Genomic DNA, 17,211 nt, shown 5'->3' on the forward strand with positions numbered 1-17,211 from the left:
ATAGGTGGTTAAACAGGTGATACCTGTCTCCTGGAAAGTTAGGTAGCAGCCAAAATTAAAACTTCCTTTTTGCTTTCTGTTCTGGTAAACCCCAACTAAAACGGAAAACAAAACCTGATGAAAGCTTCATTTTTGTCTATTTTATGCCAAGCGAACATAAGAAAGCTTTATCTTGCATTCCACTCTAATATTGGTCTTGTTTCAGTGCTTGATGAAGCTGACCGGATCCTGGACATGGGTTTTGCCGATACAATGAATGCAATTGTGGAAAACCTGCCAAAGAAACGACAGACTCTCCTCTTCTCCGCAACTCAGACTAAATCTGTGAAGGACCTTGCTCGTCTCAGCTTGAAAGATCCAGAATATGTGTGGGTTCACGAGAAGGCGAAATTCAGGTGAGGTTTGTTGGCTTCTACTCTGCAGGCCATTTTACTTTTAAGAGTATGTGAATGTATAGTCTGCCATTGCTCTCTTTTTGCCTTTTAAATGTGCACAACATGTTTAGATGCTTAGATCTTTGATACCAAGTGGCTGCAAAACTTCACTGACTACTGAAAGAAGTATATGGAAATGTATTTCTGACTGTACATGCTACATATATTCTGTGTCAGCCAATCGGAAAGTTGAAGGCAAGACATGCAATCAGCATTTTTTAACGGGGCCAGTGATGGAACAGAAAAGGTAATCCATTCTTGCGCTAGTGAGACATCCCATCAATCCACTGTTATAAATAAGATCCACCAGGTGCAGCTGCTTAACGATGGATTGCTGACAAGGTCTTCAGAGCAATGTGTTTCTAATACAAAGAGAAGAGGGAGAAAAACAAGAAAAGCTCTCCTCTAGTGAATTTTTTTATTTTATTACAATGATTGTAAAGTTTCAAACTTTCTTTGCTGCAGCTACCCCCAGAGCCCCCCCCCCCTTTTTTTTTTTTTGTTTTTTTTTTTACCTGAGCCCATCCAATCCAGCAATGTGCATGAGCCCAGCAGCTTCAGCCACTGTCTCTGTCCTCGTTGGACAGATTGATATCAGCAGGAGCCATTGGCTCCCGCTGCTGTCAATCAAATCCAGTGATGCATGGGGTGCGGCTGAGTCCTGTCTGTGTCAATGAATGCAGCAGCGGGACTCTTGAACAAGCCTGCATGGGTACCCCCATGGAAAGCTTTTTTTCTGAATCAGGAGCACCGGCGGGGGACCCCAGAAGGGGAGGATTGGGTTCGCTTTGTGCCCAAACCCTTGCACAGAGCAGGTAAGTATGACGTTATTTAAAAAAAAAAAAAAAATAAAACCTTTACAACCCCTCTAAGGTCAAAACGTTGCAGTATCCTTGGCAACTACGCTGCCTACTCAAGCACACCTTACCCAGCATGCACATGCTTTGTTGTTTGTATTGCCTGCTGGTCCTGAACACACAGGCCTTGGTGACTTGAAAATTACAAGCTACCTTTACATCCACGGGTTTCTGCGGTCTCCTCGTCCTCTTCTGTGGACTTTTCCTGACTCCGTCCTCTTAGTCTGATACTCGAGGTGGGATACAGACAACCAGCTTTTTGTGAAAGTCTTGTGTACATCAGGGAAATGTGAGTTTTAAAGAGGTTGTAAACCAGGGGTCAGCAACCTTTTCCCACTTAAGGGCTGGATTTAATGTATGTGAATGCATGGAGGGCCACGTTCACCTGCTAATAAAAGAAGATAATATCCTAACATAGTAATAATAACAGTACAGGTTTACCTCGCATTAAGCGGCTTCACTAATACAAAGCCAGTTCACCCTGAGGGAGTATGTGGCTGGGGATTTGGATTTTACTGCCCTCTCCCCCATCCTTGTACCCAAGGGTGGCTGACACCAGCCCTGCCAGCCAGCATGGTCTGGAGAGGGGTTTCCCGTCCCCAGGGGTGATGGGGTTTCCCGTCCCCAGGGGTGATGGGGTTTCCCGTCCCCAGGGGTGATGGGGTCCCTGTCCCCTGCACCCCCTCCGCTGTAGTTTCCTTTGTACCTGTTTTACTTTCATTTATCTAGCAAGGGAACTTTGTGGTATAAGTAGCAAGCTGAGACCTCTGCAATGTGTAAATGTGCTTTTACTATGCAAAGATGCTGTACATACAAAACTTTTACAATATTAACAATACAAGACTAACAGATATCTGTAAAAAACAAAATGCCTAGCAAATAAACAGGCTATCGTCTGTAACAGTAGAAATACACTTAAAGGCTACTTAACTCCAGTTACTGTGTAATCGTGATCTCCGTTGCACCTGGAGACCAGGCACTTTCTTCTTCGCTTATTACAGATTCTTCTACCTGCTCTGGTGTTAATCCATGATGAGTGGGCTCTAGCTTATGCCTGGCAACCTTTTTATATAGCTCAGGTTGTTTTCTATAAAAACTGACTAACCATCATTCTTTCAGTTTGAGAGTCTCTTGCTTGTTTAATGTAGCTATAGAGAAAATAGCCTATTCAGACTGTCAATTGAATACAACAATGGTATCTATGTTCCCATTGTATCTAATAGCATTTGTTTGAGAAATATCTACTCAAGCCGAAACCTGACAGTAATCTGATTTCTATGACTAACTACTATTGCAATATTGTCCCATGCAATGTTAAGTCTGATTAATATTTAAAAAAAATACAAAAAATCACTTCATTACTAAGAAAACTCATTCTAAACATTAATTGTCCTTGAATGCAACCCCTCTCATATTTCTGTCATTGAGAAGGCGTTTCGGTCTTTGACTAAAAGTTCATTAGAAAGTCCATTCTAAAGTTCTTTAGAAACAAGTCCAGGCTTGTAATACATCGAAGGCCTTGCTCTCCACAGCTCTTGCGGTATTCCATTATTCTGTCCATCATGTAATCACTTTTCTCTGGTCTTCCTATGGATCAAATTGGAGACAGCCTGTAGAGTGAAAAACAAAGCGTATTATCTGTTCCTTCTAATAATACATAAACGGTAGACCCCGACCCTTGACCTACAATCTCTCCTCTAACTCACTTCTTGCCTGGATCTCTGACCAACACTTTGCCCACCTGCCTGTATCCACTTCTAACCCTCTCAAAGAACATCAATAGGGAGGAGAGGAAATATACTGATATTTCCCAGAGGATCACTGCTGTTTATTTTGGAAGGTTTGATGTTATGTAGCCTCACTTTCCACTCTTGCTGAGAAGTATACACTAACCAGTCAGTGTCCCAGCCACTGTCTTGAAGCTCATCTGCCAATGCAAATATAACTTCAAACCTTCCTGCCAGATTCCCTCTCATTCCTAGATGGGCTTCAGCTTCAGAAACCTCACACTTGGTTTATATGTCATGAGAAGCAGTAAGATGGTATTGTTAAGCCCTGTTCTTTCAGGAACCTTACATAAATGCTGAACTCTGCACTCCAGCTATGTAATCTGTGCCCCAGCCCCTACCATTCTCTCATAGCTGTGCAAAGCTGTGCTTTTGGCTATTGGCCTAGACTGCCTGTGTGAGCACCCAATTCCACCCCTTTAGTGTATGTGTGAGTGCAAGTTTGCGTATCGGGTTCTTCAATAGCACGTTGTATCTTTTCAATCAAACCAGCTGCCTGTGGATGGTATGGGATGTGGCACAACCAGTACACTCCAGAAACTTTAGCCCACTGCTGTACTGTTGATCCGGTGAAGTGTGAGCTGTTATCACTTTATTCTGGTTTGGGACAACCATAAGAAATTACAAGTTTCTGGAGCAGTTGAAGCGTTATGGCTTGAGCTGCACGTTTGAAAAGTGTCCACTGCAGTGCTACAATATCTCAGTCCATAGTTTCCCCGGAGCAGGGGACCGATGAAGTCAATCTGCCAGATCTTTGCAGGCCTCTCACCCCTCTTAATTGACCCGGTGGAGTACTATTGCTATGGCCATTGTCACTTCTCCACACACTGTTGTTCCCTATTATTGTCTTTATCATGTCCGTGGATATAGGCAATCCTCTCAGCTGTGCCCATTCATATGTTGCTTTATGCCCGAAATGTCCAGATTGCTTGTGGGCCCAGTTGGCCAAGTTCATCAAGACAGGATCAATTGGCACAACTGCCTTCACTTTGGCGATTTCATCTGCAACTCTGTTATAGTTCTCAAGTCTGCCCCACTTTTATGGTGCGGAAGTGAGCTTCCTTCCAGATGTAGTCCCAGACTTCCTTGCCTCCCCACAACACTTTTCCATGAATCATCCATTCATTGGACTTCCACGTGGGCCTCCAAGTTGTCAGTCCTTTAAAAAACCATCCATCTGTCAGTGTAGATAGTAACATGGGGAAAAAGGATCATCCTGAAGAGTCATCACTAAAGCTTACAACTCGGGATACTGACTGGACCCTCCAATTACGGTCTCCTGCAGGACTGTGTCTGTACTTGATTTGTAGGCTGCTGCTGTCCATTTATGCCCAGACGTGGCGACTATGGCTGAACCATCACTGGACCATGCTGACTCCTTCATGTCTTCTGACAGAGACTCAAAGGGTGGAGCCTCTTGAATGGGGGATGACTGCAGTACAGGAATTTCTTCTTCTGGCTCGGTGCTGGTAAAAGTAACAAGCCCTGCCAACTGTTTTGAAATGTCTCTTAAACCCCCAGCTGCAATACCCCCTCTTTCTTGAAGGTACCACTTCCATTTCATCAGTGTCTGGTTCTGGGCAACAGCTACCCTAGTGGTCAGTCCATTAGCGCTCATCCCTCCTGCTATTGCCAATGCAGTATGGATGGTGACTGTGTCCTTTCCTGTAATGGTCTCTACTTGGTGAAGTTCTTTTGTAGGCCCTAAACGGGTACTTCTCTGGGGCGTGTATCTCTTCTGTGCCCTTGTCAGTTGTTTGGATCAAAATCCAATGGGTATTGCTCTCAGTCCTTTCTTTTTGTTTGGCTCCCACAGACTCCAAGATATGGTACTATCCTGCTCCACTACATCCAGCTGAAATGGTACTATGCTGCAATATGGCCTCTTTAGCAGCAAGGAATGTGGTCCGCTGCTCTGAACCCCATGAGAACTCAGTCATTTTCCTGGTAACATTGTATATAGGCCTCAGAATCAGTCTAATATGTGGGATGAACGATCTCCAGAATCCCCCAACTCCAATGAACTTCTGTGCCTCCTTTTTGGTAGTAGGGGGCGACTGCACCTGGATAGTTTGCAAACTGTCTCTGGAATTTTTCCTCTGTGGCAAAGTCCACATCAGTCCCAGGAATTTTATCTCTGTGGCAGGTCCTTGGACTTTCTCTGTTGATAGCACATCCTCTGTTCTCCAAGTGCTGTATCAGCAGGTGCAGTGATTCAGTTACATCTTCTTTTGTCTCGAGGTCATAAAGGTCATCAATGTAGTGAAACAGTGACTTTCAAATTCAGGGTACTTAAATCTCGGGCAATCAGTCAATGACCAATCATTGGAGAATTAACATAGTCTTCAGGAAGCATGGTGAAAGTGTATTGGTGGCTGTCCCACACAATAGCAAACTGGTCTGGACACTATGGGTCTATCAAAATCAAAAAGAAAGCATTAGCCAGGTCTATCACAGCATTATATTCTCTTGCCTCTTTAGCAATTTTCCCAAGAATTGAGATCATATGAGGCACAGCTGACTTCAATGGAGGAGCCACTTTGTTTAGACCTCTGTAACCCACAATCATTCTATATGTCCCAGGTTTCTTTATTGGGAACACCCGAGACGAGAAAGGACTTACAGCAGGTCTAAGGATCCCTATTCTCAACAGTTCTTGAATAGTCTCCCCAATTTCTTTGTGGCCTCCGGGAAGTTTGTACTGCTTGGGACAGACTGGCTTCTCTGGTGGAGGAATGTAGACAGGGGTCCATTTCGCATGACCTCTGACCACAGCCTTCACCGCCCTAACCAGATAAGCTTTATCAGGAACCCAGAATGTGAATGTACCCCATGAATAGACTGACCTCGAAACACATCCATCCCAAGAATATTTTTGGGTAACTCTGATACCAGAGCATTTGTCCAAAATCCTGGTCCCTTGCCAATAGCCAATTTCACCAGTGTCTTAACTGCTGGTGTGGTTTGCCCTCCCAAACCTTCTACATAAATCAATTCTCCTTTGATGGGAAGGATTTCCCTGAAAAAGTGTAACTTCAGGAACAGGTGCATACTGGTGTCGGTCGCCTGCTGTCACTGCCCTCACTGGTATTACAGGAGACCCACCTTCCCTCCCTCTTTTTCTGTGTCTCTAACTCTTCCCCAGGACAAAGGGATTTGGGTTTGGATTTATGTGCAGTGTTGGAGATTGGTTTGGGGCTAACAGGAAGGGTCTGTTCTGTTTTCTCTAAATGTAGGCTGATGTTATCTTCATTAGGATTAGTGTTTCTAACCCTGACCGTTTTCCCCACTAAATGTTTCCACTTCTTCAACATTTCTGCAGTAGAAATCCCATCTATCTCCTCTTTAGGCAATCCTGCCTTTAATAGGTCCACCCACGTTTGTTTCCTAGAGATAACTAGCCTGGTTTTCTGTTCACCTCCTGTCTTCTTTACCCCATTCCCTTTCTTCTCTGTCTGCTTGTATTCTTCCTGTCTGGCCTTGACCTTATCTACTGCCCTGACAAGTTTTGTTTTTAGTCTCCTCTCGCTCCCCTCAACTGGATTAAGAGGGTAGTGGCTTCATGAATGTTGCAGTTTAATCCCAGGCCCCCCAATATGGAAAATAAAGGAGCCCTGAGATTAAACCGCGCAGACTTCATCAGCTTGGAGCGTAGAGCAGACATAAAGGGTTCCATATCTTGACCCATCCATTCTGTAAATGTATTTAATCTGATTTATACAACCCATCTCGTGTAACCTGGAAATGCCCTCTCCTATTGTACTGCAGGAATAAGTATTTTCCAGGTCACTAGGACTAGCGTATACTCTATTACATCTCTCACGAGGTCTAACAGTGAAAAATTCACTCGAAACTCACGGTCTTTTTGCATTGCCTGACAGTACTGTGGATCATGGGTTAATACTCCCATAGCCACTGCTTCCTTACCTGACAAAACAACACTGTCTGCCCCTTCATCCCACAAGCATAAGAGCCAACTAGATATCGACTCCCTGGACCCTTTGTATTGTTTTGCCAGCTTGTGGAGTTCAGTTTGTGTAAGATCCCGTACTTCTTCAAATTCAACATCTCTGGGGTTGCGATAATGCACCTCCCCATCTGCCATATCCTCTCTAACGTGTTGCCTTTTTCCTATGCTTAGTAATGAGAGGCCTGGCACACAAGCCCCCCCCAGCAGATCATCATCAGGAATATCAAACTCTATCGCCTCATCCTCACTATCATTTGAGGACAGCACATCTTCACAATCCCAGTTTTGGGATGTGACAATGGCACCTACCCTCGCTTTACTAACAGGTTTTACACATGTTCCTTTTCCTTAAGATAGCACACCTCTCTTGCAAATCATCAGCCCTACTATCAGTTAAATGAACACAATCTGAAGCAACTGCTAGCTGGTCTTTTAATACCTTAACTTATGCCTCTACTTTCTCCCTTCTATGTGATTCTGTATAAATAGCATGAAGGAAGTAGCAACTCACTGTGGACACTGTCCTCTTCTCTTATTTACTTAAATCCTGATCTGAGAGTTTATCACCCCAAGTTAGCTTCACGGGAGAAGCATACTTTACAAATTCATTAGCAAGATGCTCCCACTCCTTGTCTCTGGCCCAGACAGGTAAGCTGCACACTTCCTTCTAGCTACCAGAACCCTTTGCAGCCTTGCTTTTCCTAAATGGCTTACACAGCATTTTTACCTAGCACAAGCTACAAAACGCACCACAGAAAAACCTGTCTGTTTCAGTTGAACTTTAGCACAAGCCCCCAAATTATGAACAACTACTATTGCAATATTGTCCCATGTAATGTTAGGTCTAATTAATTTAAACAAAAACACATTTTAACAAACACAACACAGTACCCCCATAGTGTCCTCTGTCCCCTGCACCCCATCCCCAATGTAGTGTCCTCTGTACCCCCATAGTGTCCTCTGTCCCCTGCACACCCTCCTCTGTGGTGTACTCTGCCCCCCCCCCAACCTAAACACACACGCACACTGTGTAGTTAGGAATCTCCTACCTTACACAGGTGTACAGTGAGCAGAGCAGAGATCGGTATCGCAGAGCTGGATGAGGGCAGGAACCGCTGGAGTTGACTTGCCACATTAACAGGCTGGTGATTGGTTGCTTGGATTGCCTGGCTACCAATCGCCTGCTGTGTAATGAAAAAAGTTAACTCCAGCGGTTCCCGTCCCCATCCAGCTCTATGATATTGGCCTCTTGGCACTTTCCAATAAGGAGGACAGCGGTGAACATGTCTGCAGGCCGGGTGCCCGTGAATTAATCACAGGCACTGACTGGCTGGACGCCTAGCAGTGGTGTGCCGCGTGCGGCCCATTGGTTGTCATTCCCTGTTTAAACCTTCCTGTGTAAGTTGTACCTAATAAGTACTGTAAACATCTTCTAAACTTGCGCTGTTTAGGAGATATTTACTGTATACTGCGCCGATTATGTCATTGGCGCATGCACTCTAAATAAACGACCACCTGTGCCGTTTCTTCAGGAGGGTGTGCCGTGACTGGCGGTGTGGGAGTGATGTCACACTGCTCTGGCCAGTCACACAGCTGGAGACCGCTGCCCCGTTAGGAAGACGGGCGAAGATGGATGCTGCCTGCAGGGGGGATGACGAAGGCTTCCTTTGCAGGTGTCACATAATGTGCTAGTATGTGATGCATACTAGCACATTATGCCTTTACTTTGCAGGGAAGGAGGGGGGGATCCCACCAGGGTTTACTTCCTCTTTTTAATGGATTACTTTGTTTTGGCCCTAAGGCCGCGCACACACGGGCGGATTGTCTGCCCAACTAAGTCCGTCAGACAATCCGACAGACAGTCCGTCCAACTTTTGAATGAACGGACTTGACCACACACGATGAACAGACAGTCCGCTGAAAGCTTGCGCCATGACGTGTACAGCACGTACGACGGGACTAGAAATACGACGTCCAATACACTGCAATGCAACCTTCGGCGTGTAAATCCTTTCTGAGCATGCGCCATACTTAGTCCGTCCAACTTGCCTACTCACAAGCGGACTGTACGCTGAAACCAAGTTTGGACGGACAAAATTACGGAAATTCCGAAAGACTTAGTCCGCCAGACTGTCCGCTGAAAAAGTCCGCTGAAGCCCACACACGAGCGGATTGTCCGCTGAAACACGGTTCAGCGGACTAAGTTGGGCAGACAATCCGCCCGTGTGTACGCGGCCTAAGAATAATTTTTTACACTAGGGGAGCACTTCCCTTGTTTTTCCATTCTCTCTTTAGGCCAGTGATGGAAATGCAAAACAAAACATGCGTTCAGAGAGGAACGTTTGACCATAGTTTACGTATAAATATACGCAAATATATTCCTGTGGCCGGAATAAATAATATTCTGGCCAGTAGAATGCATTTATGCTCGATGCCATACTCTCATAAATGAACAATCATACATGGCATTATAGGCCTTTTTCTGCCAAGTTCTGACATAAATAAATCCAGCTTATTTTTAGCATTAATTCATATGCATGTATGCAAAATGCCTTCATGTTTAAAGTTTTTTCAGAGACTCTTATCACCTTGTACATTCCGGACAAAGTGATGGTGTCCTTGTAGAGGGCTGTCCAAAGCCAATCTTGCCCACCTTGCCAATGCTGTGTCGCTACTCCTTTCTCTGAGTAATCCCCTCCGATGTTGCAGTGCTTGGGTCTAGCAGCCAAGCACTAGGTCTGAGTATTGTCATTTTAGTGGGAAAGTGACATCACTCTTGTTCTTGGTGTTCGCCAAAAGACAACACTAGGGATTTAAGTGGTGGCTGCAACAGAGGCAGGGTGGTGGATAATCGCTGGTAAGGTATCGGAGAAGGAGGCCTTTTACATGGATACTGCCATTTTGTCTTAGCACTGTCTCTTCTTTTCTTTTTTGATATTTCTTTTATTGTCTCTATTTAATCTTTATTCTACAAAATCAACATTTAAAACAGGAAAAAGGATTCCTAGACTTAGAGCATTACAGGTTATTTTAGTAGAGAGAGCGCAGCAGAAGACACTTGCTGAATAAAGTCTCTAGCAGAGCCAAAGGGAGGCAGGGATAGAGAGCTGGCGGAATCACTGCAGTGACACACCTAGACGCTTCTCTCTTTGAAAATGTTCTTGGAATGGTTGTAATTTTATTTCGATGAATTTGTCAGGTAGTGAAAACAAAAGTGGTGGATCATGATACTGTAGTTCTAAAGACAAGCAAGGGGCTGGGTTCCCTCTGTAATGGAATATTTAGAGCGTGTTTCAACTCTTGCCCTTAAAGCAAACCTATTTTATTTGCTTTTTACATTGGGTGCATTTTAGCATAGTCAGATTTTTTTTTAGATATACCATGTTGTATTTGTGTTGCTTCCAAGGATACCACGAAACTCAGAGCTAGGAGATCTGTTCCGCCTCCTTCACTTTTGTTATGAGGTTTCATGCATTCTCTTGCATTCCACTCAAGCAGTCAAATCACAGCATTCAATCATTTATAGAGCCACGGTGTGAAAACGGCTCACATGAAGCAACCCATTGAAATATGGTTGCTGTGTGTTTAGCATTAGGCATATTGTTTCTTCTTAAGGACAAGCATGCTAAGTAAAGTGTTAATGTATTTGTTACCTCTGACAGACTGTACTCCTCCTGACAATGCCTCCTGCTGATTGCGGTACCTTAAGGCGTTACATAATTTACTTGCAGCTTTAATTTCTTCATTTTTTTTTTTTTCTTAGTAGATTCTCTGCATTTTATACAGCCACCTATATTTAGCAGTCAGCATGATTTATGTATTTTTCATTATGTGGCAGTTTCATTACTGTGGTCATATTTTTGCCTGTAAGGGAGAAAGTGTAGCTGTCAGGCTCCTCTCCGCATCTGGCCTTATCTTGTCTCACACAGCTCAAGATGGAGCACTCTGCAAAAGCACTTCATTGACAAGCTAATCTGGAGTGTTTTGTGGGACTACTAATAAATTAAATACTACAGTGATTAATTAAAATTGGCAATTATGCCCTCCAACTAGCAATTACCAGGCGTTCATTATGCAGTTGATGGATACCCACTGAAGGAACTGATACATTGTTCACAATCTGGTGCATGCACCCATTATTGTACTGAGCATGGACTGGTAAATGGTCATGGTTCAAACACTGTTGGGGACTGAAGTTGACACATGGGTGGGTGGAAAAATCTAATTTTTAATTTCACCACTTCAGCCCCAGAAAATTTTACCCCCTTCCTGACCAGAGCAGTTTTTACATTTCGGCACTGCGTCGCTTTAACTGACAATTGCGCAGTCGTGCGATGCTGTACCCAAACAAAATTTGCATCCTCCCCCCACAAATAGAGCTTTATTTTTATATTATTTGATCACTCCTGTGTTTTTTATATTTTTTGCGCTATAAACCAAAAGCATCAATTTTGAAAACAAAAATGTTTTTTATTTTCTGCAAAAAAAAATGTATATCTATTTATATTGTTTGGGGGTTCCAAGTAATTTTCTGGCAAACAATACTGATTATAACTTTGTAAGAAACTAGTGTCAGAAAAATTTAAACTTCCTTCATTTACACACAGAAGTACATCCGTTTGCTCTAGGAAGGAAAAGTTACAATGTTTCTAGCTCTCTATTAGTGCTGACAATGTTGTGAAAAACATGACAGACTTGTTACATGAATGAATCTGGAAATTGTACATAGAAATCATGGGGGGGTTGAATCTAGACCCTATGTCTTTAACGATTAATCGTGCATCTCTAGAACCACTAAAGGTTTAATTTTCTGTTTTGCAACATGTGACCCATGGTTATTGACGCTTTTCTCTTTGGGTTAGTTATGTGTGCCTTGTTCTCTGTATTTCAGTACACCGGCAACTCTGGAACAGAATTACACAGTGTGTGATCTCCCGCAAAAGATAAATCTCTTGTTTTCTTTTGTGCGTAATCACCTGAAGAAAAAGAGCATTGTCTTCTTCTCTAGCTGTAAACAGGTATGTATTGGGGGCTACCACTTACAGCAGTTTATGTATGAAGGCTGGGGTTGTTTTGTGCATTGTGTTCCTAAGATAACATAGTCTATGGCACTATGCAAGGTAAGTGGTAAGGCTTTCTGGGTGGCGCTCAGAGTGGATAATGTAGGCCAGATATTACTAACCTTTCTTATCAGTTCTAGCAGCTAGACAAACACCATGTGTGGTGCACTGAACAGAAGGGCCACTCATACAGGAACATCCCATCATCCGCTAAATGCTGGCGCAGCCAGGCGCATTGGCAGCTTTTCAGAGAGTGGAGAGAACTAAACGCAAACAACAAAGAAGGAAAGTGCCTCTAAAGTGTAGCAGCAAGGGGTTTATTATATACAAAACAAGATAAAGAACACTTACAAGGGTGATGTATGGAAAAGCTCATCACAGAATGAACCACTCGGTGTGTGTTCTCGGCCTGCAGCAGCAGCAAGGGTCCCCAATCCTTAGAACCGCCCGGCAACTTCCAAGACCAGCCTCTTCCTGTATGTGACGTCACTTACTGCTTGTGCTACATGCTGGTCATGGAAGTTGCTGGGCAGCCATCTTGCTGGCCTTTGCATGCCTATGCTGCTGGATGGCTTTGAGATTAGGGGACCCACGCTTCTGCTGCGGGCTTAGGTCACATGCTGAGCAGTTCATTTCACTGATGAGCCTTTCCATACATCACCTTTTGCGAGTGTTCTGCTACACTTTGGGGCACTTTAATTCTTTGTTGCTCTAGCAGCCTGCCTCTTGACCACAGATATGACCAGGGCACTCTGGCAGGTGTGTGTGTGTGTGTGTGTGTGTGTGCACGCCATCAAGTGTCCTTTGAACTCTAAAGCCGCGTACACACGGGCGGACTGTCTGTCCAACTTAGTCCGCCGAAACACATTTCAGCGGACAGTCCGCTTGTGTGTGGGCTTCAGCGGACTTTTTCAGCGTGCAGTCTGGCGGATAAGTATTTTGGAATTTCCGTAATATTGTCCGTCAGACTTTGGTTTCAGCGGACAATCCGCTCGGGAGTAGGCTAGTTGGACGGACTAAGTATGGCGCATGCTCAGAAAGGATTTACACGGCGGAAGGTTGCATTGCTGTGTATTGGATGTCCTATTTCTAGTCCCATCGTACGTGCTGTACACGTCATCGCGCAAGCTTTCAACGGACTGTTTGTTCATTGTGTGTTGTCAAGTTCGTTCATTCGAAAGTAGGACGGACTGTCCGTCGGATTGTCTGACGGACTAAGTTGGCCATACAGTCTGCCCGTGTGTACGCGGCTTTAGAGATCCAGTAATAAAGCAGACATATGGTCTTACTGTGGTCATACTGCTGCTTTCAAAAAAAAAAAAGTCACATTATAAAGGCACAGTGCTGTGTTTTACAGTTGAATTTAGCACTTTTTTTGTTTAAGGCCTCTCAAGTGAGAGAAGCCCTGCATGGCGGGTGGGTGGGGCTTAGTTGAGAGAACTAGGAAGCGGAGCATCTTTTCAGTACCTAGAGATTGTGGTAAATGGACCCTGAGTTCAAGGCTGCTCTGTCCATAAAGTTAGAGCACAACAGACATCTCCCATGGGACTTTGTTGCAGCCAATAGAACAAAAATATAACAGAAAAAGGAAATTTTATTAAACAAAAAGCGATAAAAATTCCAAGTAAAAAGTACTGTTCTCTGTACCTACCTGTACAAGGTAATATGAAATGTTACTCTCACAACATTTGCACATTGGATATCGTGATATGGCAGAACAGATAACTGTTGACTGTTAGACCCCTTTCACACCACACCGCCCTTTGCGTCGGCGGTAAAACGCGCATTTTGGCCAGTAGTGGGGCGCTTTTACCCCCGCTAGCGGCCGCGAAAGGGTTAAAACCGCCGACAATACGCCACAATAGCGGCGTTTTGCCGGCGGCATTACAGCGCTGCCCCATTGATTTCAATGGGGAGCAGCGGTGGAGGAGCGGTAAACACACCACTCCTTCACCGCTCCAAAGAAGCTGCTGGCAGGACTTTTTTCTGACGTCCTTCTAGCACACCGCTGTAGTGTGAAAGCCCTCGGGGCTTTCACACTACAAACAATAGTGCAGCTTCTTTAGGGCGGATTGCAGGCGCTATTTCTGACGCTATAGTGCCTGCAAAACGCCCTGGTGTGAAAGGGGTGTTAGGCCACGAAATTATGTTTAGAGTTACTGAAAGAATCTTCTGCAGAGGATAATGGTGAGCGTGCATCGATATACCAAACTCATTATATCAAGGTTAATGTTAACTGCATGTCCTGGGGAACCCAAAGTTGCAAAGAGTCCTGACCCTAAAATCCCACAGGATGCTGGGGTGGGTGGGAACAAAGGGCCAGGGTTGGTCGACCCACTGAAATTGAGAACGCCTCAAAGGAATTATGGCAACATGTGTTAAGCCTGATTTGTAGACTTGTGCAGCATGGATCCCTGGCCAAAACAATTGCACCTGAAAAACCTGGTCATGTTAAATGAAGGTCAAATTATGATATCCAGTTATCGGCTCTTCACTTTAGTAGGTCCCCAGCTGTCACTATTCTCAGTAAATGGCTGCATTCTTCCACATCTAATCTCTACTACTGTTATTCCCTATAGGTCCAGTATTTGTTCCGTGCGTTCTGCAGGCTGCGTCCTGGTATCCCCATCCTGGCACTGCATGGCAAACAGCAGCAGATGAAGAGGATGGAGGTCTATAATGACTTTGTGAGGAAAAAGGCAGCTGTGCTTTTTGCAACGGACATTGCAGCTCGAGGATTAGGTTTGTGGTGATATTCTGATTACTCCAATACTGTGCACAGTATTTCTGACTGCTCTTTGTGTAGATATGTAAACCTGTCTAAGTAGCCAGTGCTCCACTTTGCATATTGTACGTTTATTGAAAACCTATCAAGACATCACGCACATGTCCCTTCCAAAATGGCTCTGGGAGGCTAAATGTCACAACGAGGAATGCAGGCTTTTCCTACACGTTATCAAATGGGGGTGTCTGATGCTGTGCACCCTAGAGACTGAATTGTTTTCAAATATGGCATGCTTTAAAACGGGTATCTGCAATTAGCGCGGACCTCCAGCTGTTGCAAAACTACAAGTCCCATCATGCCTCTGGGTGTCATGCTTGTGGCTGTCAGAATCTTGCTATGCCTCATGGGATTTGCAGTTCTGCAACAGCTGGAGGTCCGCTAATTGCATATCCCTGCTTTAAAAGATTAAAAATATAGAGAGTCTGAATCATCAGTCTTTTACAATAGTGCAAAAAAAGTTAGCTGTTAAATTTAAATGGCAGAATTAGGCTGGCTCAAATTTTAGCTGATTCAGCAGGAATTTAAAGTCCTGGGTGGCCCTGCGAGTACCATCTAGCTTGACAATGATTGACTGAACAGCGGCTGCATCTTTTCAGATGCAGTCTCTGTTTGCGTTTTTCAGGCAGCTACAGTTGCTGTGTCTGCTGAGCATAATGACCAACAATGGAGATTTCTCCCTGCATACGGTTTAAGGTGGATGGGGGGAATTGACCAATTTTTAAATCTTTCAGCCCACAGACTGAATAAGAAAAAATTAAAGCTAGGAGTAGGATTGGCTTTAGTGTGTGTGTTAGATGTATATATATGTGTGTGTGTGTGTGTGTGTGTGTGTGTGTGTGTGTGTGTGTAAACATTCACCGGTCACTTTATTATGTACACCTTGGTAGTACCGGTTTGGACTCTCCTTTTTGCCTTAAGAACTGTTTTAATTCTTCGTGGCATAGCTTCAACGAGGGGTTGGTAACATATCTCTGAGGTTTTGGTCCATGTTGACATGATGTCAACTTGCAGTTGCTGCAGATTTGTTAACTGTACTTCCATGATGTGAATTTCCCATTCCCCCACATCCCGAAGATGCTCTTTGGGATTGAGATCCAGTGACTGCGGAGGCCATTGCAGTACAGTGACCTCATTGTCATGTTCAATAAACCAGTTTGAGATGATTTGAGCTTTGTGACATGGTGCATTATCCTGCTGGAAGTATCAGAAGATGAGTACACTAGTCCTAAAGGGATGGAAATAATCAGCAACAATACTCGGGTAGGCCGTGGCGTTTAAGTGATGCTCAGTTCGTACCAAGGGGCCCAAAGTGTGCCAAGAAAATATCCCCCACACCATTACACCACTACGCCTGAACCATTGATACAAGGCTGGATTGATCCATGCTTTCAAGTTTATGCCAAATTCTGACCCTATTGTCTGAATGTCCCAGCTGAAATCGAGACTCGTCAGATCAGGCAAACGTTTTTCTGATCTTCTACTGTCCAATTTTGGAGAACCTGTACAAATTTTAGCCTCAGTTTCCTGTTCTTCGCTGACAAAAGTGGCACCTGGTGTTATCTGCTGCTGTAGCCCATCTTCTTTAAGGTTCGATGTGTTGTGCATTCAGAGATGGTAATCTGTATACCTTGGTTGTAACGAGTGGTTATTTGCATTTACTGTTGCCTTTTTATATTTTCTCAAACCTGATTCACCTCTGACATCAACAAGGCATTTTCGTCCAAACAACTGCTGCTCACTGGATATTTTCTCTTTTTCAGACCATTCTCTGTAAACCCTAGAGATGGTTGATTGTGAAAATCCCAGTAGATCAACCATTTTTGAAAAAAAATCAGACCAGCCCATCTGGCACCAACAACCATGCCACGTTCAAAGTCACTTAAATCCCCTTTCTTCCCTATTTTGATGCTCGGTTTGAGCTTCAGCAGGTCGTTTTCACCACCTCCTAGATGAGTAAATGCATTGAGTTGTTGCCATGTGATTGGCTGATTAGCTAATTGTGTTACCAGGCAATTAAACAGGTGTACCTAATAAAGTGGCCATGGAGTATATGTCTTAAGGGGTCTTATAAAGCAGAAAATGTGACTTTCACCAAACATTCTATGGTGGAGAATTAATCACTGCCCTTTAAAACATATGGACCTGGAAAATTCTCAGACAGAATATCCTGTGTTAGAAGGTTAACTTTATGGTCAATCGGCACTAATTAAGGGAGTTTTAAACCCTAATGGTTTTTCACCTTAGTGCACTCTATGCGTTAAGGTGAAAAACCTTCTGTAGTGCTGCAGCCCCCCACCTCCCGCCCCCATTTTACTTAC

General features: G+C 44.1%; 1 protein-coding gene across 1 annotated transcript in view; it reads left to right on the top strand.

The window, feature by feature from the left end:
- Positions 1–17,211, top strand: part of DDX10 (DEAD-box helicase 10) — a 420,816-nt gene that overhangs the window by 21,047 nt on the left and 382,558 nt on the right. The window contains exons 6-8 of the mRNA XM_077483966.1: positions 206–395; positions 11,940–12,066; positions 14,688–14,850. Of these exons, the coding sequence (XP_077340092.1) occupies positions 206–395; positions 11,940–12,066; positions 14,688–14,850 (480 nt within the window). The remainder of the gene's footprint in view (positions 1–205; positions 396–11,939; positions 12,067–14,687; positions 14,851–17,211) is intronic.

Source organism: Lithobates pipiens, unplaced genomic scaffold (assembly GCF_037356315.1).
Source record: "Lithobates pipiens isolate NorthernLeopardFrog02 unplaced genomic scaffold, aLitPip1_a1.2 Scaffold_16, whole genome shotgun sequence".
Lineage (NCBI taxonomy): Eukaryota > Metazoa > Chordata > Amphibia > Anura > Ranidae > Lithobates > Lithobates pipiens.